Below are 24,567 nucleotides of genomic sequence, written 5' to 3'. Positions count from 1 at the left end.
ACTGTTCCTTTAAAACAAATATGGACCAGGACCTCTTTTCTACTTCCTTGTTCGTTCACTCTTGCTGGGACGACATCCATCTTAGAACTGGACCTTCATTGTGACCTGAGACGCACACATGTGCGGTGACTGCTGTACAGTAATGCTTACAGACTCTCCACCACACACTTGTATTTTGAGTGTTGTTCATTTGCCAAGAGACAAAACTCACTAAAGACAAAGACACATCTGAACTTTGACTGTTTCACATTTTCTATAGATAATATCATTATTGTGAATTAACGATCATTGTGTGGTGACAATCTGATATTGTGTCAGCTGTAGTTGTGTCGCTATCACACAGATAAACAAAACATAAACACACCTGGCAAAATACTCTGTGGTAGTTCCTGATACTAAAGGAGTCTACAGGACCACATTTTGCCACGGTGACAAACACACACCATCATTTATTATCAGTAAGTTTTGTTAGCAAACACTGAACAGCAGATGGAGATGAAGAGCTGTGAAATGAATCATGACCAGCAGCTTCTCTGCAGTCACAGTCAGTACAAACACATTCAAACATCCTCAGTCTTAGTTATGTTACTGTTAGTGTTGTTTTGTCTGTATTGTGTCTATTTGTCCTTTTGATTTGTTAATGTTTAAAGGAGCACTCTGCAGTTTTAAGGTAGAAATAATAATCAGAAGAGAAAGATCTTCATTGGCTGATTATTTTTCTTCCTAAACAGACTAAATAATCCAACTCTCTTTGTTTTAATGACTGAATAAACTGAATAAACAAACTGACCTGAAAGGACAACACAATTTATACTGTTTTACTTTTTGTTTATACGTGGCGGACCCTGCCACCTTTCCAGCTTCATAAAGTGTTCTGGGACCTTATTTTTCGCTTGCTTACTCACTTATGGAAAACATAAACATTTCCGAGTTTGTATTTTTACCTCATTAAAATAAAGTAAATATTAAAATTCTACATAGTTTTATACTTTCATACTTTAATGTGATTTATGATGTCACCAAATGTTAAAGCCACAACATTAAAACCCCGGGTCACAGCCGGGCCGCAGCTAGTCTGATCCATGGAGGTCTGTGGATCAGCACCTCCTGCTTTTTCTTTATGTGCCCTAATGGGGCTGTTGCACTCGTTTTTCAGCAGATGCCAGAGTTACACCATGAGCTTTATAATATGACTCATTCAACATAAACTCAAATATTTTATCACATATTTTCATATTTGCCCACTCAGCTACATGTACATCAAATAAACCATAAATGTAAATATTAACTTTGATTTAAGATCATTCTCTAAGTTGGAGGCAACATCATAGATCTAATTATTTTTTGATTTTGTATTTCGTTCACAGTGAAACATGATGAATGCTGAATGGAAACTGCAGAGGGCAGTCAGAAAAAAACAAAACTCTCAAATCCTTAGTTTTCTTCTGCAAGTTTTTGCATTTAGCAGTGCAATTAAATTCAAGTTTACTTGATAATTGGTTGTTCAGTGGTTAGAAGCAACACCTTCCAGCTACAAGGTTCTGGGTCTTCAGGCGTTTCTAACAGGAGTTTACATGTTGTTCCCCGACGTCTGCTCGACGTGAACTCCTGCTACGGTGACCACTAACAGGTTAATTCAGCTGTGTTACTGTTTTACATAAAACAAACGGAGACTAATACAGCTTCTTTACTTGAATGTGTCCGGATACTTGAGCTATAAATGTGATCATAACTGATTGTCTTGATTGATTGCAGGACTGAAACTGTTGTTACCCGCTCGCCAGGATAGAAAATGTTATCAGTTTAGGTTTTAAACCACAGATACGTTCAACTTTGTGTGTTACAGGCTTCTTATCATACTGACATGTCTACAAAACATGTCATAAGATGTTCACATTAATCGCTCATGACCTGCGGAGACCAGGGACAATTCATACCGTGTCTGTGGCAAGAAAAAATGCTATTTTTGACAAGTCTGGCTTTGTCGCTGTGTTTGTGGAAACAAAACTAGATGTTTTTAACGAGACCTTGCGACATCATCAGTCGTCTTCATGGCGACCAAATCGAGTATTTTAATCCAAAACTAGATGTTGTGACAAGAAAGAAACTGAAATCTGAACTTAAAGAAACGTAAAGTTTTAATTTGCCAACATTTATTCCGGTGATTGGGTTGAACACGTGGGATGCTTAGTAGTAACAGGGTAACCTGTGCTTCCTGTGAACTCTTGAATATCAGAGTTTACTTTGTGAAACTTTGTTGTGAACACTAAAGTAAACTGTTGCATGTTGGGAGCTCAGGGGACCACACTGGTCCCCCAGTTTCATCAGCAAGTAATGACTGTTGATGATTCTGAAACTAATCATCGTGATCATTAATGAGGTCCACAGTGAGCTGCTTCTGAACAAAACACTTATCAACAGTTTCTGATGGTAATTAGTCCTGTGGGAGAGAGAGAGGGACACTAATAGATGTTTATCAGAGACGATGATAACAGGAGCTAATTAAAGCTCCAGGGATCAACAGGGACTCACGTCACTGCTAAAGCATGATGAATGTTTGGCACCTGTTTCTAACATACTACACCTGGTCTGAAACACAAAAACTTAGAAACTACAGGCCAGATATTCATGAGCTATGCAGTGGATATTTATGGTACCTGAACAATTTCAGTGAACCCTTAAACACAACATATAATTCAATAGAAAGATTCCCATGAAACTTGAATGAGCAAACACAAGGTTTTTATTTCATTGACTCCATGACCTTTTTACCTTTAAAACCTTTCGGTCCACGTAGGTCTGGTCAAAGACTGTTTTACTAAATTCGGGCTCGGCCCTTCAATGAAGAGAAGACTCAATGCTACTTTATATATCTTAGTGTGCTTCTAACTTTGTGGCACTTTGTGGAAAACGCTGCCCTGTATAACCCCGTGCACAAAGAAATGGTTGAAAAATAAATGTTTTTCCCAGTTTGGTGTGGAAGAACTGCCCTCGACTCTAGACTAAAGCCCTGACCTCATCCACAATCATCACCGCTAGGATGAACTGAAATGACTGTAAACCACGACAGCCTGGCTGCAAAATACAGTGAAAGGCCTGTCCAGAAGCCACGTCTGTCAGTTCGGAGAACGCTGAGATAATAAGAAGTGTGAAGGTCTGCAGGCTGGAGTCTCTTCAGAGACAGCAGCTCCCTGTCCAACACCCCCTGAACACCTCATGGCAGCTTTTAATTCTATTAACCTGCTGGTCACTGAGACACGTGGGAGCTCCGAGGCCTGCAGGAAGCTCATTACAGGCTGATAATGATCACATGGGTATACAGGACCCACAACACAGACATAGCTTCAAACTGAGGCAGGGACGCACCTGCTGACGTGGAAAAATACTTTAACTTGATTGATGAACATACAGACGCATGAGGAGAACAGAGTTTAGAGGAACCCACACAGTGAGTTTCTGCATGTTGTTCGCGAGCTGCAGCTAACGTCATGCTAACGTCTCTGCTGTCATGTCTTTTGACTGCAAACACATTTTTACAAAAATAAATCCAGTGATTATCGTCTTTAACAGAGATGTCTTCACTTTGAATGCAGCTTCAGAGCTACAACTACACTGTAAACTGTAAAAGTTGACTTTACTTCAAAAAAGTCAGGAAACTGATGACCTGAGAATCACCAGGTAAAGTAGAGTGGTAATTTAAGTCGTACGAGCTAAGAGGTTTTAATAACTTGAAATCATTAGTCAACTTTAATTCACAGATAGGAAAACTGCTGCAGCCCAGGTTGGGCCCACAGGATATATACGCGAGGGATGCTATATATATATACTGGACCGATAAATTATCGGCTGATAAATCGAACCAATAATACAAAACCAAATTGCTTTAGTTGACTTAACAAGTGCAGCATTCACACACAGTACGTGGCGGTATGCACCTTTAAAGTTGGTTTGCCAGCGGCCAATAAACACAGAGAAGAAGAAGAATAACCACAATGCTGTTGTTGCGTTCATGACGTTGAGCTGCTGCACCTGTGTAGAGCCACGTAATGTAGACAACAGCCACACATGTCGTCACTGGCTTTGTTTTTCAAGTTCAGAAGATGACGACATCATTGTTATTTGCAATATTCTTCCCACAAGTGTTCAGAGAGGAGGGAATAAAGTCTGAGTTTAACATAATAAATCTTACCAGCTATGAATAATAAATCAGACCAGACCAGAACCAGACGTCAGCCAAGAGCGAACTGAATAAACCAGAACTGCTCCAAATCTGGGCCACGGTTGATTCTGTTCTGGTGGGCTGGATCTGGCCCAGATTTGGGCCGTGCCCAGTTTATTCAGGTCGCTCTTGGCCTCATTTCCTATTACAGAATGTAAACTAGACTTTAGTGTTTCATTTCAAGATCTTTTTTTTTGTTGTTCTTTTTACAAAATGAAGATCTGAGATAATAATCAGAATAAATATGAAACAGTTCCTGATTGTTTTGGGCGACGCTCAAACACATTTCTGACTTGACTGAAAAAAACAGATAAAACATAAAACAAAACAAACATTTAAATTGATCTCTGTGATTTCTACTTCCTGGAAGTCAAAAAGTTTCAGACAAACTTCTACAAAAGGCACATTGCACCACACGCGCATGTGGATTTCCTACATTGCTGCGCCGCCGCACTGCTGGGAAACTGTTAAAATGGCTGCATGTGACAGATTTTTCTTCTGCTGCCTCTGTAGGTCAAACACACCCAAATGATCATTCAAGCGGTGAAACGATATTCCTGAAAACAAATATCAAACACTGATTTTAAACACAAAAGTAACCATTCAGCAAACTCTCCCAGGGGGCCTTTATTCTAACAGGCCAAATTACATCCTGCAAACAAACATCAGGCAGCATATCACCAAAGTAACCACTAACTGCTGCTAACTGTAGCTGCCATTAGCTAGTTAGCTCAGTTAGCTGTGCAGGTAGAGGGCACATTAGCTGCTCTGCACAGACTGGGAGCTTAGAGCATCGAGGGGGAGTGTTGGTGTTGTTTACGACCGGACTTTTGACGCTTTTGACATGAAGATTGTTTTTTACTCAGTTCTTCTACTTTCTTCATTTCATCTATACTTTGTTGATAGTTTTAGTTGATTTTTGAATGTTTACACTAAAATTCTTGCACATTACACCTTTAAATATTCAGTCGTCGAACCACATGGGTACATGAGCGTCAGAGGGCATATGATTTTCCAATGGCGTTGACGGTGGGCAGGGATCAGTGTTACCGATGGACACTAAAGTCATTAAAAGTGAACGTCGTCTCCTCAACAAGTCAGAGCATTGACGCTCTGATGAGAAGACAGAACAACCTCTGCACTTAAACCTTTCTAGTATTGTGATCAGGAGACTTTCCCTTTAGGTATTCTCTTTTTATGTGTTTGATGAAATACTGAAGTTTCACTGCAGTTCCACTGTGTGATCTTTTCATTATGTTGTCATTTTCTGCCTGTTTGTTTGTGTCTTCTTCAGGACTGCTGTAGATGGAGAACGTTACAGCAGTAACTCCTCTCAGACAGCCAATCGTGTTCGAGCTGGAGGGCTTCAACATCCCACCAGGCTACAGCTCGCTCCTGTTCGTCCTGGCTCTGTTTAACTACGTGGTCACAGTGTTGGGGAACGGCGTGGTGGCGTGTGTCATCGTCATAGACAAGAACCTGCACAGACCCATGTTTGTGATGGTTTGTAACCTGGTCGCCTGTGATCTGCTCGGGGCCACGGCCGTCCTGCCTCGCCTCATGATGCACTTCTTGACGGGGCAGAAGAAGATCGCCTACGTCACGGCCCTCGCTCAGGCCTTCTCCGTGCACACGTACGGCGTCGCAGTGCAGACTATTCTGGGTGCGATGGCCTATGACAGGTATCGAAAAGCATTAAAAGAATCAGTCAAAGACTCAAGTTACTTCTCTACTGTCACGCATGAACATTACAGACTCAGAGACAGAAGATGAAATGTCTGTTTCTTATTTTTTATAATCATCAGTTCACAAGAGATTTACTATCATGTCAGACTGCATGTCTTATTATTGTTGTTGGTTTGTTGTTAATGGTTTATATCAGAGCTTCTCAAAGTCAAACACCAAGTCAATCTGGAGTCTATTAATATGGCTTATTTCTCTGTTGTTGACATGGATGCAGGGGCTGCAGCGCCCCTAAAACAAAGCGATAACATTTGCCGAATTTACAAGAAGGCACTAAATAATTAAGGATTTGTCACAAACGGCGCTTCACAATTTTTAAAAAGATTTTCCGAACTCAACAGCTCACAAAACTGAGTGATTTTATAATGGAGTCTGGGGAATTTCCCTTCCCTTTCCATCTCCTTGCTGTTGTTGACTGTATTGATGCAGCTGTTTGACATGTTGGTGTTCATGTGTGCCGTCCGCTGTCATGACAAACGTCTTCAAAATGTTGTAAATGATCATTAATAACGATCAGATACATGTTATCATGACCATTCAGATCAATACAAAACCATTTACTATGAAGTTGTTATAGAGACTGACCCCTCAGCCCCTCCAACTGTGACTTTCGACATTGTGACGAGTTAACTGCAGCAGAGAGTAGACAGTGTTGTGTCTTGTTGCTGCTGAGTTCATTCACGTTACACCACAGAGTAGTTTCTGTAAATCACAGACACACAGTGTGTCTCGGTTTTGTCTTGTTGCCTCCATAACCACAGGTTATAAGAATATGTCGGAAAAAGTCTGCCAAGCTCCTAATGTGGACATATTTTCCGTTTGGCGAGTAAATCTAATCAGGCTCTGACAGTTTGTCCCAAAAGTCATTTTTATAAAAACAAAACAAACAAAACGCTGATGCTCCATGAATGTATCTTTGCTTCTCTCCTCTACTGTCACAGTTTGACACACTCAGGAGGACTTCATGCTGCACTCAGGTGCACGTCTTCAACTCTAGTTCACATGACTTCCTGCATCATTTTTAAGTAATTAATTACTTAAGACTTGAGATGTGAAGACGGACGTTTTTACTGATCGTTCCGGATCCCTGACCTGAAATAAAAATCAGATGCACTCTGATTACCTCTGAGTAACAAGTTTGAGATGGAGGGCTGTTTCTCCAGTCTGCTTCTAGAGATAAGAAATGTTTTAGTTTGGAAATAGTTGGTTCATGTTCATGAACCCTTGCAGATTATATATATATATATATATATATATATATATATATATATATATATTGACTTCTCAAGCAAAACTCTCCTCTAACAGTGTGGCAGCTTCTTTGTTGATTTTGCAGCTGTAAAGTTTAAAGGCGCACATTAATGAGGTAATAATACAAACTCAGAGATATTTATTCTGTTCTCAGAGGAAAATAAGGTCCCAGAACACTGTTTGAAGCTAGAAAGGGTCCGCCACATATAAACAAAGTAAAACAGTATAAATTGTGTTGTCCTTTAACGTCAGTTTGTTTATTTATTTTGTTTAGGCAGAAAAAAAATCAGCCAATGAAGATCTTTCTCTGCTAATTAACATTTCCTAATAAACTACAGTGTGCTCCTTTAATTTGGGCTTGTTTGTTGAGACTTTTTTTTTTAGATATTTTTTTTATGTTGACATCGGGGGGGCCACCGCCATTCCGACATGTCGCCATTCCGACATGAGGCCCTAATTGTCGGAATGGCAACACTTAAGCCTTTAATTAAAACGTCCCACCATTCCGACAAATTTTTCCTCCTAAGGTCGGAGTGGCGGTATTTTTTCGTTTTTTAAACGTGTTGCCATTCTGACACATCTTTTAAAAGGGTTAAGGTTAGGTGAAGTGGTTAAGGTACTCAGAGTCTCTCCCTATGTTGACCAAGGACAACATAGTTTGTGTGGGAGACAGAGGGTTAGGGTTACGGGTTGCGGGTTAGTATTAGCCTTGTCGGAATGCCGGGACGAAACTTTGTCGGAATAGCGGTACGTCGGAATGGTAACATATCGGAATGGCGGTACGTCAGAATGGTAACATATCGGAATGGCGGTATGTCAGAATTTTGGGATGTCGGCATTTTGGGATTTCGGAATGCCAGCATGTAACCGTTGACATCCTGTAAGAAGCTAAGGAGTGTTGTTATGTCATTAACTCCCTCTGCAGGTACGTTGCAGTGTGTGAACCTCTCAGGTATCCGGCCATCATGACCTCAGCTCGGCTGCACTCCTGCTGTGCCCTGGCCTGGGTCGTCGCTCTACTGTGTATCGCCGTTCTCTTCGGCTTTCACATGAACGTCCCGCTGTGTGGCAACACGATCCAACACGTCTACAGCAGCAACCGTGCCATCCTCAGACTGGCCTGCGGTCCCACCCCTGTAAATAATATCTACGGTCAGTGCATTTGATTGGAATAAAGCTACAGATATAAAGTATGTTATTGAACATTATCAACAGACGCTCAGACAGTCAAGTTTTTACATTCATTAGGTTCAGTTTCTACATATTTTATCTGCTGCTTTAACTTTTTTAAATAATAACAAGACAAGTGCTCAACAAAGTAAGACTCTACAGAACCACCTGCAGCTTTTTACCAAAAATATACTCTGTTTGTATTCTCAGCTCGTAATGAGGTCACTTAAAAAGATGCAATGTGTAAGAATTGGCCACCTGTTGAATTCATACCCAAAGCAAACAAGGTGCAGCGTATCACCAGAGTAAACACTAACTGTCCCAACCTGTAGCCGCCAGTAGCTAGTTAGTTTCATCAGCCATGCAGATAGCGGTCTGGACTGGGAGCTCAGGGATCAGATGTGTGTTGGTGTTTATACCACTAGCACAGGAGGGCATGGGCTAACTGGTTAGCATGCTAACTTCAACATTAGAAAGTCAGATTTACATTTTTTTCTTTTTTGTTTGCATCATTTCAATAACAGACCACTACAGCATCCCCTGCTGTCTTACTGGAGGGGGAAACAAAGTAACTGGACTTTAGGGTCACTCCATGCCAACTCATCTCGGGCCTCCCGGTGCATGTCATGGATTTTCTTTGACTTCTCTGACTTCTCTTGGCCAAACTTAAAAAATCATGACTTAAAAAGTATTTGGAGTTCAGATGTAGGATTTTGCAAGGTGTTGTGAATTCAACAGAAGTTTCAACATTAATTTTTACAAGAAAATCTGTGACGTGAACTGGGAAAAGTTCTGGATTTTAGGTAAATTGGCATAGAATGAGCTTTTAGGATGAGGTGTTGATACTTAACTGAAATGTGAACTGAAACGTCTAAAATGTTTTTATGTTTTTTAGGTCTGTCCATGACCTGGTCTGTGAGTACAGGCATCTTCCTGATAATTGCGTTTTCCTACTTCAAAATCCTGCACGCGTCTGTAAAGCGAAACAGAACCGACAGCGTCGTCCGCAGCAAAGCCTTTCAGACGTGTGCATCGCACCTGGTTGTGTATGTGCTTTATGAGATAGCCTCAGTTGTCATAATTGTGAGTTACAGATTTCCCTCGGTCTCCCAAAATATCAGGAAGTTCTTGAGCATCCTGTTCATTATCATTCCACCAGCCATCAACCCCATTATCTACGGACTGGTCAGCAAAGACATACGTGAGAGCATCATCAAGCATTTTAGCAAACTGGTCTGTCGCAAGAAATGAGAAAAAATGAGATTATTTAGGATTTAGGGCAAACTGTTATCTATGTTGGTTCTGGTCCTGTCCATCTTCTTCCAACTATCAAATATTAAAATATACTGTATATTATAATTGTTTCCATTTGCTATTAGATGCTCTCAGTTCTTCACAGATAATTAATGAGGCTGGAATATAGTTTGTGTTGCTCAAAGCATCGAAAAATAACATTTGAAAAACATGTTTTTAGACATTTTACCACCAATAAAATATTAAGTTCAAAGCAAGCTCTGTGGATCGTGCTGGTGTACAAGGTGCAATACAAATAAAGTTATTATCATTTTTTTATCTAGTGTTTTATTGTAAAATCAATAAATATACATTTACAAAGAGCTAAATTGTTAATTTTGTTCTTTCAATAAATGTATAGGCTGTCATTGTCAGACATGTTTTTGGTTTGTATTACTGTCTAAATAACTTTATAACTGCATTCACCGAAGCGTGTACACGCCACGCAGCACTCCAGCGCCACCATGAGCTACCCTCCCCCTCCCTTCACCTCTCGGACCTAGACTCAAGCCTGAACAGCTTCCACCCTCACCTGCTGAAACCCTGTTGCCTTTCAATAAATTGCCTAAATTACCTGATCCCGCAACATGTCCAGGATCGGGTAATGATCCTGGATATCATGTGTTAGTGATAACAGGGACCGGACCCAAATGCAAGACACAGAACTAAGAAAAACAAGTTAAATATTTATTTGTGACACGGTGAATAAATGCGCAGGGGGGAGGAGTGTTGGAGAATCGCAGAATCCCACTTGGTTTGGTGAAGGTGGCAAGTGAATCAAATCAAATCAAATCAAATTTTATTTGTATAGCCCAAATTCACAAATCACAGTTTGCCTCAGAGGGCTTTACAGTCTGTACAGAGACGACACCCTCTGTCCTTCGACCCTCGATTCGAGTGAGGAAAAATTTGCCCCCCAAAAAAAACCCTTTTAACAGGGAAAAAATGCGGAAGAAACCTCAGGAAGAGCCACAGAGGAGGGATCCCTCTCCCAGGACGGACAGACGTGCAATAGATGTCACATGTACAGAGCAGATCAACAAGATCACGATGTATACAATTATAGTAGATGGTTGACAGGAATGAAAGTACATAAAGAAGTATTACAGCAATAATAATGAAATGCACATAATGGAAATGTGACTACTAGTAATAACAGTAGCAGTGGTTAACGGTAAGGATAGTATGTAGTAATGCATTACAATAATAGTAGTGAAACGTATGTAACAGAGATATGACTAACATTAGCGACAGTAGTGGTGGGTGTCAGGCAGGGCCATGGCAGTAGGCGCATCCACGATCCACGACCCCGGCGCGGCCAGGATCCATGAGAGCCTGTAGGACTAGAAAGCACAAGGACTCAGGAATCAGTGTCTCTTTGTTTGGTGTCCCCACGTGAAATGGCGGACCAGCGTCACCCCACTTCTTCGTGGGGAAGAAGGATAGTTTTCTACGCCCCTGTATTGACTACCGAGGACTATCGGAGGTTTATTCGTGATTTCAGCCATGTCGCCGCCCCCCTGACTCAATTAACCTCCACCAGCTCACCTTTCACCTGGTCTCCCCCTGCTGACGCTGCCTTCAAGAAGCTGAAGAATTTGTTCACACCCTCCGGTCCTTCAGGAGCAGTGTGGGTTGTGTTCTGGAGTGGTTGCTCAGAGGAGCAGCAGGGGGGCTGCTGGGGGTGGGGGAGCTGGAGTCAAACCTGTTGTAAAACTGGTTGAACTTGTTTGCTCGTTGTTCATTTCCCTCAACTGCTCCTCCACTTTTCCTCTGAAAGCCAGTTATCTCTCTCATCCCACTCCACACGTCCCTGGTGTTGTTGTTCTGCAGTTTGTATTCCAGTTTTCTCCTGTAGTTGTCCTTACTCTCCCTGATGCTGTGTTTGAGTTCACTTTGAACACGCTTGAGCTCTGCTCGGTTCCCTGACCTGAAGGCCCTCTTCTTCTCATTGAGTAGGGCCTTTAGGTCACTGGTAACCCAGGGTTTGTTGTTGGGGTAGGAGCAATCCTCTTTAGTGGGGATGGAGTTGTCCATGCAGAACCCAATGTATTCTGAGATGCAGTCAGTAAGGCCATCAATGTCCTCACCGTGTGGTTTGTACAGGGAATACCAGTCAGTGGCTTCCAGGGCACCCTGCAGTGATACCATGGCCTCAGGAGACTGTCACTGGTTGCTGCTGAACCACAGGCTTGTATGATGGAGAGAGCAGGATGAGGTTGTGATCTGACACTAGTAAACTCCTGTGGCAAATAATATGGACGAAGTCTGATGGCGGTGAGCTCGATGTCCCAGCTACAGACGCACTCTCTCACAGAGATGTGCCCAGGGTGACACCACCTGTTGTTAACGAGCTCAGCGAGCCCTCCTCCTTTTTTCTTGCCACTCGCGGTGGTGTCTCTGTCGGCTTGGGCCGCGTGGAAGCCGGGGATGGTGGCGTAGGAGTCCAGTATCTGCTCGTGAAGCCACGTTTCCTTGAAACACATAATACTGGACTCTCTCTACTCCCTCTGCGTCCTGGCGAGCGCTTCCAGTTCGTCCATCTTATTAGCCAGTGACCTTACATTTCCCATAATAACTGCAGGGATGCACGGTTTAAACTTCCTACTCTTCCTTCTCTGTTTAACACCCGCTCTGCATTCTCGCAGTCTCCTTCTTAGCTCCTCTGGTATTGTGGGTTTCTCCCCGGCTAAGAGGGTTGCGGGCCTCAGGGCAATCAGCTGGTTGCGGTTGTAAACAATGCCGGCTGTATTGCAGTCGAGTCATCAGGAGAGACCCAAGTACGAAAAAAGTCAAAAGAAGGTATCCAAACCGATGAAAAAGCATCTTGATAGTACCGATAGCTGCTACGATAGGCTGCCACGAGCACAGCGCCATCTTGAACAGGTATCACACTGTATAAATGGATATACTCTAGGAGAATGTACATTTCTTGTATTTTGTATTCTTGCTTATATATAGTTTTTATTCTTCTGCATAGTTCTGGGACTTTGAATGGGAGCAGCTGTAACGCAAGCAATTTCCCCTCAGGGACTAATAAAGTATTTCTGATTCTGATACTATGCACTGCACGCACGATATCCTCAAATGAGACAGACTTCGATGTCAACGGACAATTTAATTTGAAGCTCTTCCGTGTGTAAAAAACGGTTAGCGGTTGCTAACAAGTGTCTAAATGAGGCTACAGAGGTTGTCGGGGACATTAAACGCCCTCACAGCGTGTGGAACTTACCTGATAGAAAAGTGTCTTTGCTGTCATTTAACACATTTTAATGTCTAGATTACCAAGACTTGATCAATATCCAACTAATCAATATTGTTAGAGTTAGGATATTGATCCAACACTAACAATGTTAATATTAGTGGAGTTTTGGTGTTGTTCACGATCGGACTTTTGAAGCTTTTTCATTTCTTAACTCAGTTCTTCTACTTTCTTCATTTCATCTACACTTCTTCTACACACATTTTTAAATGTTTACACTAAAATTCTTACACATTGCACCTTTAAATATTCAGTCGTCGAACCACATGGGTACATGAGCGTCAGAGGGCATATGATTTTCCAATGGCGTTGACGGTGGGCAGGGATCAGTGTTACCGATGGACACTAAAGTCATTAAAAGTGAACGTCGTCTCCTCAACAAGTCAGAGCATCGACGCTCTGATGAGAAGACAGAACAACCTCTGCACTTAAACCTTTCTAGTATTGTGATCAGGAGACTTTCCCTTTAGGTATTCTCTTTTTATGTGTTTGATGAAATACTGAAGTTTTACTGCAGGTTCCACTGTGTGATCTTTTCATTATGTTGTCATTTTCTGCCTGTTTGTTGGTGTCTTCTTCAGGACTGCTGTAGATGGAGAACGTTACAGCAGTAACTCCTCTCAGACAGCCAATCGTGTTCGAGCTGGAGGGCTTCAACATCCCACCAGGCTATGGCTCGCTCCTGTTCGTCCTGGCTCTGTTTAACTACGTGGTCACAGTGTTGGGGAACGGCGTGGTGGCGTGTGTCATCGTCATAGACAAGAACCTGCACAGACCCATGTTTGTGATGGTTTGTAACCTGGTCGCCTGTGATCTGCTCGGGGCCACGGCCGTCCTGCCTCGCCTCATGATGCACTTCTTGACGGGGCAGAAGAAGATCGCCTACGTCACGGCCCTCGCTCAGGCCTTCTCCGTGCACACGTACGGCGTCGCAGTGCAGACTATTCTGGGTGCGATGGCCTATGACAGGTATCGAAAAGCATTAAAAGAATCAGTCAAAGACTCAAGTTACTTCTCTACTGTCACGCATGAACATTACAGACTCAGAGACAGAAGATGAAATGTCTGTTTCTTATTTTTTATAATCATCAGTTCACAAGAGATTTACTATCATGTCAGACTGCATGTTTTATTATTGTTGTTGGTTTGTTGTTAATGGTTTATATCAGAGCTTCTCAAAGTCAAACACCAAGTCAATCTGGAGTCTATTAATGTGGCTTATTTCTCTGTTGTTGACATGGATGCAGGGGCTGCAGCGCCCCTAAAACAAAGCGATAACATTTGCCGAATTTACAAGAAGGCACTAAATAATTAAGGATTTGTCACAAACGGCGCTTCACAATTTTTAAAAAGATTTTCCGAACTCAACAGCTCACAAAACTGAGTGATTTTATAATGGAGTCTCGGGAATTTCCCTTCCCTTTCCATCTCCTTGCTGTTGTTGACTGTATTGATGCAGCTGTTTGACATGTTGGTGTTCATGTGTGCCGTCCGCTGTCATGACAAACGTCTTCAAAATGTTGTAAATGATCATTAATAACGATCAGATACATGTTATCATGACCATTCAGATCAATACAAAACCATTTACTATGAAGTTGTTATAGAGACTGACCTCTCAGCACCTCCAACTGTGACTTTCGACATTGTGACGAGTTTACTGCAACAGAGAGTAGACAGTGTTGTGTCTTGTTGCTTCTGAGTTCATTCACGTTACACCACAGAGTAGTTTCTGTAAATCACAGACACACAGTGTGTCTCGGTTTCTCTTGTTGGCTCCATAACCACAGGTTATAAGAATATGTCTGAAAAAGTCTGCCAAGCTCCTAATGTGGACATGTTTTCCGTTTGGCGAGTAAATCTAATCAGGCTCTGACAGTTTGTCCCAAAAGTCATTTTTATAAAAACAAAAAGATGCAGATATATATATATATATATATATATCGACTTCTCAAGCAAAACTCTCCTCTAACAGTGTGGCAGCTTCTTTGTTGATTTCGCAGCTGTAAAGTTTAAAGGCGCACATTAATGAGGTAATAATACAAAAACTCAGAGATATTTATTCTGTTCTCAGAGGAAAATAAGGTCCCAGAACACTGTTTGAAGCTAGAAAGGTGACAGGGTCCGCCACATATAAACAAAGTAAAACAGTATAAATTGTGTTGTCCTTTAACGTCAGTTTGTTTATTTATTTTGTTTAGGCAGAAAAAAATCAGCCAATGAAGATCTTTCTCTGCTCATTAACATTTCCTAATAAACTACAGTGTGCTCCTTTAATTGGGCTTGTTTGTTGAGACTTACTATTTTTTTTATGTTGACATCCTGTAAGAAGCTAAGGAGTGTTGTTATGTCATTAACTCCCTCTGCAGGTACGTTGCAGTGTGTGAACCTCTCAGGTATCCGGCCATCATGACCTCAGCTCGGCTGCACTCCTGCTGTGCCCTGGCCTGGGTGGTCGCTCTGCTGTGTATCGCCGTTCTCTTCGGCTTTCACATGAACGTCCCGCTGTGTGGCAACACGATCCAACACGTCTACAGCAGCAACCGTGCCATCCTCAGACTGGCCTGCGGTCCCACCCCTGTAAATAATATCTACGGTCAGTGCATTTGATTGGAATAAAGCTACAGATATAAAGTATGTTATTGAACATTATCAACAGATGCTCAGTCAAGTTTTTACATTCATTAGGTTCAGTTTCTACATATTTTATCTGCTGCTTTAACATTTTTAAATAATAACAAGACAAGTGCTCAACAAAGTAAGACTCCACAGAACCACCTGCAGCTTTTTACCAAAAATATACTCTGTTTATATTCTCAGCTCGTAATGAGGTCACTTAAAAAGATGCAATGTGTAAGAATTGGCCACCTGTTGAATTCATACACAAAGCAAATAAGGTGCAGCGTATCACCAGAGTAAACACTAACTGTCTCTAACTGTAGCCGCCAGTAGCTAGTTAGCTTAATCAGCCATGCAGCTAGCGGTCTGGATTGGGAGCTCAGGGACCAGATGTGTGTTGGTGTTTATACCACTAGCACAGGAGGGCATGGGCTAGCTGGTTAGCATGCTAACTTCAACATTAGAAAGGCTATTTCTTTACACTGTTGATGATTTTAGTTAATTTTTTGAATGTTTTTCTCTAAATTCTTACATAATGCCCCCTTTTAACCAATTCAAGTGGAGTCAACAGAAAGTCAGATTTAATTTTTTTTCATTTTTGTTTGCATCATTTCAATAACAGACCTCTACAGCATCCCCTGCTGTCTTACTGGAGGGGAAAATGAAGAAACTGGACTTTAGGGTCACTCCATGCCAACTCACCTCGGGCCTCCCGGTGCATGTCATGGATTTTCTTGCAAAAAATTCATGTTGAAACTTCTATTAAATTTGTGTTTGTTGCATCCTTGATGATGTCGTCTTGTTCCGTGTGTCTAGACAAAATATGAATCTGAATTCCTTTGCTCAATGCAAAGTTATCATTTCAGTGTCAGACTTCTCTGACTTCTCTTGGCCAAACTTAAAAAATCATGACTTAAAAAGTATTTGGAGTACAGCTGTAGGATTTTGCAAGGTGTTGTGAATTCAACAGAAGTTTCAACATTAATTTTTACAAGAAAATCCGTGACGTGAACTGGGAAAAGTTCTGGATTTTAGGTAAATTGGCATAGAATGAGCTTTTAGGACGAGGTGTTGATACTTAACTGAAAGGTGAACTGAAACGTCTAAAATGTTTTTATGTTTTTTAGGTCTGTCCATGACCTGGTCTGTGAGTACAGGCATCTTCCTGATCATTGCGTTTTCCTACTTCAGAATCCTGCTCGCGTCTGTAAAGCGAAACAGAACCGACAGCGTCGTCCGCAGCAAAGCCTTTCAGACGTGTGCATCGCACCTGGTTGTGTATGTGCTCTATGAGACAGCCTCATTGGTCTTAATTGTGAGTTACAGATTTCCCTCGGTCTCCCAAAATATCAGGAAGTTCTTGAGCATCCTGGTCATTATCATTCCACCAGCCATCAACCCCATTATCTACGGACTGGTCAGCAAAGACATACGTGAGAGCATCATCAAGCATTTTAGCAAACTGGTCTGTCGCAAGAAATGAGAAAAAATGAGATTATTTAGGATTTAGGGCAAACTGTTATCTATGTTGGTTCTGGTCCTGTCCATCTTCCAACTATCAAATATAAAATATACTGTACAACTGTACTAATTGTTTTTATTCATGAGCCTAATCACCGGGCTTCCATTTGCTATTAGATGCTCTCAGTTCTTCACAGATAATTAATGAGGCTGGAATATAGTTTGTGTTGCTCAAAGCATCGAAAAATAACATTTGAAAAACATGTTTTTAGACATTTAACCACCAATACAATATTAAGTTCACAGCAAGCTCTGTGGATCGTGCTGGTGTACAAGGTGCAATACAAATAAAGTTATTATCATTTTTTTATCTAGTGTTTTATTGTAAAATCAATAAATATACATTTACAAAGAGCTAAAGTGTTCATTTTGTTCTTTCAATAAATGTATAGGCTGTCATTGTCAGACATGTTTTTGGTTTGTATTACTGTCTAAATAACCAGAAGCTTCGGATCTCAAACTTCAATAAATTTTGACCAAAAAAAATGGCCAAATAGCTTTTCCAGTTGTCTCTGACTAATATTATGCACTGCACGCACAATATCCTCAATGAGACAGACCTCAATGTCAATGGACAATTTAATTTGAAGCTCTTCCGTGTGTGAAAAACGGTTAGCGGTTGCTAACAAGTGTCTAACTGAGACTACAGAGGTTGTCGGGGACATTAAACGTCACAGACACTTAGTGGTGGTGACGTTTAAGTCATGTGACTGTGATATCATCTGTTTATAACCTAACATTAGCTTTTTACTGCTACAGATTTAATTTACGCTTCAAAAGTCAAAAAGTGGTATTCATCTGTGAAGATTATCTTGATGAACAAAATCTGGAAGAATCATAAACTTGTGTTTGACACAGATGCAATAATCCAAAATACAATTCAAAAATCCCACAGAGGGAACCAGGGCGATAGCGACAAAAATACTTCATCACTACAGTGCCCTATTTGGTGTGGGCCAGATCTGGGCCGCAACTGTGTTGTTATTTGGGGTCGCTCTTCTAGACCTTCCAAATGTTATCAGACTGAATTGATCCAATTCTGATTAAAAAAAAACGGTCATTTGACGTCAGTCGTGAAGCCAAACAAAAAGTTCACTCTTCTTGCACAATCGTCTTCTTGAGCCAGAGTGCGTCACATCAGACATGGGGAAAACATGCACAGTGACCTTTTAGACAAGTGCCATTAATGGTCATGACGTTGATGTCTTTATGTTGCATCACTTGTTGTTTAAGGCTCAGTGAGTCCCCCGATGTTAAAATTGCATCTATAATAAAGTAGACCTTCGTTGCTGCTGGTGAATCTGCTCATAGTGATGACTATAGGCCTAAGTCACTAAGTAGCTATTTCTACATCACATGCCATGTATTACAATGAATTTTTTGTTTCTAAATATATGTGAGGGTGTTTAACTTAGCATGTTTTATGGTTGTTATTTTTACTTTATTTGTGGAACTTATCTGATAGAAAAGTGTCTTTGCTGTCATTCAGCACATCTTTGATGTCTAGATTTCCAAGACTTGATCAATATCCCAACATTAACAAAACACTGATTTATCATTTGTATTATTTCAGCTTGATGGAAAACTACACCTTCAACAGCTTCACACTCCAAATAGAAGGGTTTAAGGTCACGAAGGACTCCATGTACCCTGTCTTTTTCTTGTTCTTTACCACGTACATTTTTGTTATGGTTATGAATATCGGCATTGCTGTTCTGATTTTCATCGACAAGAACCTTCACCAGCCTATGTATCTCATTTTTTGCAACCTGTCAGTAAGTGATATCATTGGAAGTACTCATATTTTGCCCCGTTTGCTTTCAGACATTTTGCTGCCTCCCTCTGAGCGCCTCATCAGTTATTATGAGTGTGTGGTTCAGGCTTTTGTCACACAGTTGTTTGGTACAACTTCTCACACTGTGCTCATGATTATGGCCTTTGACAGATATGTGGCCATCTGTAATCCTCTGCGCTATGCTGCCATAATGACCAACAAAATGGTGATGAAGCTGACAGTTTCTGCCTGGGGAGTGGCCTTTGTTCTGGTCGGGATTCTTCTCGGTCTGATTAACGGCTGAACCGATGCAGGACGATGATCATGAATCCCTTCTGTGACAATGCCTCCTTGTTCAAACTCTCCTGTGACAGTGTGTTTATTAATAATATCTATGGCCTCACTTTCACTGTCGTCTTGCTCACCTCCTCTATAGGCGCCATGGTTCTCACTTACACAAAGATTACAGTCGTCTGTCTGACCAGTAAGAACAAGTCTTTGAACAGTAAAGCCTTGAAGACCTGCAGCACTCATCTGGTTGTGTATCTGATCATGTTGATTAGTGGATTTATTGTCATTACTCTGCATCGCTTCCCTCAGTACTCAGACTACAGAAAACTTGCTGCCATTCTGTTTGTTATCGTCCCCGGCAGCCTCAACCCCATTATTTATGGAGTGCAATCTAAAGAAATAAGGAAATTCTTATTTGAAATATTTCAGTCCATAACAGAAAAACATTGAATCTTAACTGTTTGGGCATCTTTTCATGTTCACTATGACATCCTAAAAAGTAAGTATCATAAGTATCATAAACTTGTGTTTATTACAGAGATTATTTGCTGCAATAATCCACAATACAATTCAATAAACCCACAGATGGAAGCAGGACGGTGCTAACTTCAGTTACCGACAAAAATACTGCTCTATTTGGTGTGGGCCAGAGCTGTGTGGCCACATTTTTGTTTTCTGGGGTCGCTCTTCTCCGCCTTCCAAATGTTATCAGACCTAATTAGAGCTGAAGCGATTACTCGAGTAACTCGAATAAATCGATTACAAAAAATGTTTGAAGCAAAATCTCTGCCTCAAGGCTTCGTTTAATTCCTATCACCCGCGTTATGTTGCCTGCTTAGCTCAGGGATCATTTTTCCACATGGACTGTTATGACGGACACACACTACTACGTTCAGAATTGAGTTTGGCGCGATGCCGGAGAGCCAAGAAACCGTCTGTAAAAGACAGAGAATGTCCAAAGTTTGGGATCATTTCACGCTTAAAAAAGAAAATAACAAAGTGCAATGTGTCTACTGCAATGCAGAACTGGCGTACCACAACAGCACGTCAACAATGATTCAACATCTGAACCGGAAGCATCCAGTTGTTAACACCAGCTCACCAAGCGTCGCCGACACAAGCTAATGTAAACATTGATGTTAGCTAATTCAACGTACAATACCATCGCTAGTTAGAACGTATGATATTTGTTGAGGCTGTAGCCTGATGTCGCTATGACTAGATATCATGTTAAGATGTGGGAACTAATTTCTGTTAAATTGCAAGAGAGTAATAGCCTACACCAAATAACTCCTTTCCACACACACACACACACACACACACACACACACTCTCTCTCTCTCTCTCTCTCTCTCTCACTCACATGCACACGCACAGCCCTATCTACATCATCTAGGTTCCTTTGGAAGTGTGTTTTGTGATTACAGCTACTAAGACCAAATGGCCTGGAAATCTTATTTATATTTATTTTTATCTACATTTATTTTTTATAAATTGTATACCTCTTTTGTAATTTTTTATTCTTACATTTCTGTCCATTCTTTATTTTCAAATGGGTTGTTACAGGAGATACAATGCTTTTTCTCTTTTGTCTTAAGAAGACAAAACTAAGGCCAAATAGCCTTTAGTTGTATTGCATAGTTTTATATGTTACACGTTTCACAGTAAGTTGACATTACTGTATTGTTATTTATTTGTTTCTGCGATATCAGTTGACACGTAAATGCACTAAATGGCTAAGTTGCATAAAATGGGCTTAGTTTTGGAGCCAAGTGTTGAAGTTTGTAATAAATACCTGCATGTTTTTTTCAGGAATAAAAGCCAATTGCTTGGTCTATTTAACAGGCCTGTCATTTTCATTATGCATTATTTGGTATTGTTGTTTAAAAATGCAAAATTATTAGATTACTCGATTAATCGATGGGATAATCGGTAGAATACTCGATTCTAAAAATATTCGATAGCTGCAGCCCTAGACCGAATGGATCCAATCCTGATAATAAAATGAGTCAAAAATCGAAAAAGTTTTCTTGAGCCAGAGTGCGTCACATCCGACATGGGGAAAACATGCACAGTGACCTTTTAGACAAGTGCCATTAATAGTCATGATGTTGATGTCTTTATGTTGCATCACTTGTTGTTTAAGGCTCAGTGAGTCCCCCGATGTTAAAATTGCATCTATAATAAAGTAGACCTTCGTTGCTGCTGGTGAATCTGCTCATAGTGATGACTGAAGACCGAAGTCACAGAGTAGCTATTACTGTATCACATGCTATATGTTACAACGCATTTTTATACTTTCTAAACATTGTGAAAATATATGTTTTATGGTTGTTATTTTTACTTTATTTGTGGAACTTATCTGATAGAAAAGTGTCTTTGCTGTCATTCAGCACATCTTTGATGTCTAGATTTCCAAGACTTTATCAATATCCCAACATTAACAAAATACTAATTTATCATTTGTATTATTTCAGCTTGATGGAAAACTACACCTACAACAGCTTCACACTCCAAATAGAAGGGTTTAAGGTCACGAAGGACTCCATGTACCCTGTCTTTTTCTTGTTCTTTACCGCCTACATTTTTGTTATGGTTATGAATATCGGCATTGCTGTTCTGATTTTCATCGACAAGAACCTTCACCAGCCTATGTATCTCATTTTTTGCAACCTGTCAGTAAGTGATATCATTGGAAGTACTCATATTTTGCCCCGTTTGCTTTCAGACATTTTGCTGCCTCCCTCTGAGCGCCTCATCAGTTATTATGAGTGTGTGGTTCAGGCTTTTGTCACACAGTTGTTTGGTACAACTTCTCACACTGTGCTCATGATTATGGCCTTTGACAGATATGTGGCCATCTGTAATCCTCTGCGCTATGCTGCCATAATGACCAACAAAATGGTGATGAAGCTGACAGTTTCTGCCTGGGGAGTGGCCTTTGTTCTGGTCGGGATTCTTCTCGGTCTGACCATGCGGCTGAACCGATGCAGGACGATGATCATGAATCCTTACTGTGACAATGCCTCCTTGTTCAAACTCTCCTGTGACAGTGTGTTTATTAATAATATCTATGGCCTCACTTTCACTGTCGTCTTGCTCACTTCTTCTATAGGCGCCATGGTTCTCACTTACACAAAGATTACAGTCGTCTGTCTGACCAGTAAGAACAAGTCTTTGAACAGTAAAGCCATGAAGACCTGCAGCACTCATCTGGTTGTGTATCTGATCATGATGATCAGTGGATTTATCGTCATTACTCTGCATCGCTTCCCTCAGTACTCAGACTACAGAAAACTTGCTGCCATTCTGTTTGTTATCGTCCCCGGCAGCCTCAACCCCATTATTTATGGAGTGCAATCTAAAGAAATAAGGAAATTCTTATTTGAAATATTTCAGTCCATAAAAGCAAAAAATTGAAAGTTAACTTTCTTTTCTTGAGAAAATTAAAATAAGAAACCATGAATATTGAATCACAGAGCCAGAATGAAAGGTTTGTTTGGACATCTTTTCATGTTCACTACGACATCATAAAGTTTTTACAATGTAATTTTAAACATCTTCTCAAGTCACAGATGTCTAAAGAACTTCTTGTGGTTTTAAGTTTTCATAACGGCCAAATTTTAATTCATGCTCAAGAACTACAGGGAGGATTTGAACCCGTGGTCTCAAACTCAGTAGTCTGAATGAAGCTATTCATCAGCTTTATTACTGACCATGTCTCTTCATCCAAACTTGGCGCAGAAGTTCTTAACACATCTGTAACTGAAGTTGAAAAGATGTCTAAAATCACATTGTAAAGACTTTGGGCCCTGATTGAACAGACTTTTTTCAGCCTAAAAAAACTAAATAAACAAACTCTCTTTGTGATCATGACTGAATAAACTGAATAATCAAACTGGCTTTAAAGGACAAAACAATTCTTACTGTTTTACTTTGTTTATATGTGGCGGACCCTGCCACCATTCTAGCTTCAAACAGTGTTCTGGGACCTTATTTTCTGAGAACAGCTTGTTTTATTCGCTTATGGAGAAAATAAATATTTCTGAGTTTGTATTACTACCTCATTAATATTGTAAATTTAAACAAAAACATTTAAACAATTCTCAGTTTGAATTTCTTCTACAAAACCCCATTAAGGATACAAAAACCCAAAGTGTATGTAAGAGTATTTCAACACAGTACAATCACTAATCAAAAAATGTAACTGACTTTCTATTCAATCTATTTGCTAGATTATTTTCTATTCTATTGTTACATCCTTTTATGTATCTATTGTTAGACTCTTTCTGGAGGTGGGCATGTAATGATTTGACTACATGTTGTACCGTGTACCAGGGTTGGCAACTTTTTTGTCCACCTGCAACTGGTGGATTTTTGGTGAATTCCAAAATCGACCAGCCACATTAGAACTGTGTATTGACTTGTGAAACATAAAACAATATCTACAAAAATTACAGTGGACTTCTATTGTTCTAACTAGGGCTGCACGATTATGGCCAAAATGATAATCACGATTATTTTTATCAATATTGAAATCACGATTATTAAACACGATTATTCATTATGTTAGGTAAAACATATCTTTTTATTGCACTTTCTTTTTTAAACAAACCGTATGTGAACAGGGCTTCAAATTGAAACTTAAAATAATAATAAATCATAAATAATAAAATAAAATGTACCCAAAATGTAAGTCAAAGGGCAAAAAAATAAATATGCCATTGCAGAGTGCAATCATAAAGTGCAAACAAATGAAAAAAATGAAGCCTATGCAGAAAAGGCACATACTACAAGGAACAGGAACATACTACAGGCCTACAGATGTTTGGAGAGAAACACCAGCCTGTCAACATGTTCTGGCTTCAGAGCCGCCACTGGGGTAGGCGTAAACATGTGACGTGACGTGAAGCACGAAGTTGGGCAGTGAACAGTGACAACGAATTTGTCTTCAAAATAAGAGCTTTACATTGCACCCCATTGGATTTAAGAACTGGTTTCTTAGCGGGGGGCTTTTAATTTGAAAGTAGCGACCGTTCGTAGCTTGCCGCTACACAACAAGCTGACAGCAGCTACTAGCTGTTTGGTTGTGTCGGCTAGCTGTCAGCTACAGAGACCGAGGAGACGCTAGCATCTCCCGGATCTCAGCGGCTTTCCAGTTGCTCATCTTGACGTCCGTGGATGAAGTGATGGACTGATTGCTGTGATCAGCTGATACTGTCTGCTTCCGACATTGAGTCTCACTCTCACTCTCACACTGTTGAATAAAATTTGAGGCTGCTGCAGGGTGCGCTCGCTATTTAGGCAGCTTAATGAAGCCCTAACCTTTCGTTTCGCCCCCTGGTGGTTGGCTGACTATTGGGTTTAGAAAGTGCTTGATTTGATATGCAACAGAGCCCGCTTTTTAAATGTTAATATCGCGAC

The 24,567-nt window shown here is 40.6% G+C and overlaps 4 protein-coding genes and 1 pseudogene across 7 annotated transcripts in view; 4 read left to right on the top strand and 1 right to left on the bottom strand.

Moving 5' to 3' along the window:
- siah2l (seven in absentia homolog 2-like) overlaps nucleotides 1–24,567 on the bottom strand; it is a 120,431-nt gene that overhangs the window by 44,961 nt on the left and 50,903 nt on the right. The window contains exon 1 of one of the 3 annotated variants that reach the window (XM_084373604.1): nucleotides 15,240–15,347. The exons of 1 other annotated variant lie outside the window; for it this stretch is intronic. The gene's annotated coding sequence lies outside the window, so the exon portion shown is untranslated. Of the gene's footprint in view, nucleotides 1–8,158; nucleotides 8,180–15,239; nucleotides 15,348–24,567 lie in introns of those variants that run through there. One more of the 3 variants, XM_084373603.1, reaches the window with a different exon arrangement.
- On the top strand, nucleotides 1,040–10,009 carry LOC311269028 (olfactory receptor 2K2-like). Its single transcript, XM_084373009.1, has 3 exons — nucleotides 1,040–5,901; nucleotides 8,139–8,365; nucleotides 9,279–10,009. Exons 1-3 carry the CDS (start codon nucleotides 5,525–5,527, stop codon nucleotides 9,632–9,634), a joined length of 960 nt encoding a protein of 319 aa, XP_084229135.1. The 5' UTR covers nucleotides 1,040–5,524; the 3' UTR covers nucleotides 9,635–10,009.
- LOC311269027 (olfactory receptor 2K2-like) lies at nucleotides 12,672–17,040 on the top strand (the record flags this gene model as incomplete). The annotated part of the gene is made up of 3 exons (XM_084373008.1): nucleotides 12,672–13,907; nucleotides 15,308–15,534; nucleotides 16,685–17,040. The coding sequence occupies exons 1-3, from the start codon at nucleotides 13,531–13,533 to the stop codon at nucleotides 17,038–17,040; spliced, it is 960 nt and encodes a 319-aa protein (XP_084229134.1). The 5' UTR covers nucleotides 12,672–13,530.
- Nucleotides 18,656–19,593, top strand: LOC311269025 (olfactory receptor 52N5-like; annotated as a pseudogene). The gene has a single exon. The product of its transcript is annotated as an olfactory receptor 52N5-like (transcript).
- LOC311269024 (olfactory receptor 52N5-like) lies at nucleotides 21,625–22,563 on the top strand (the record flags this gene model as incomplete). The annotated part of the gene is made up of 1 exon (XM_084373006.1): nucleotides 21,625–22,563. The coding sequence occupies one exon, from the start codon at nucleotides 21,625–21,627 to the stop codon at nucleotides 22,561–22,563; it is 939 nt and encodes a 312-aa protein (XP_084229132.1).

The sequence above is a fragment of the Pagrus pagrus genome (assembly GCF_965226575.1).
Source record: "Pagrus pagrus genome assembly, chromosome: 14".
Lineage (NCBI taxonomy): Eukaryota > Metazoa > Chordata > Actinopteri > Spariformes > Sparidae > Pagrus > Pagrus pagrus.
The sequence above is the reverse complement of the archived record's forward strand: the minus strand, read 5'-3'. Positions and strand labels throughout refer to the sequence as shown.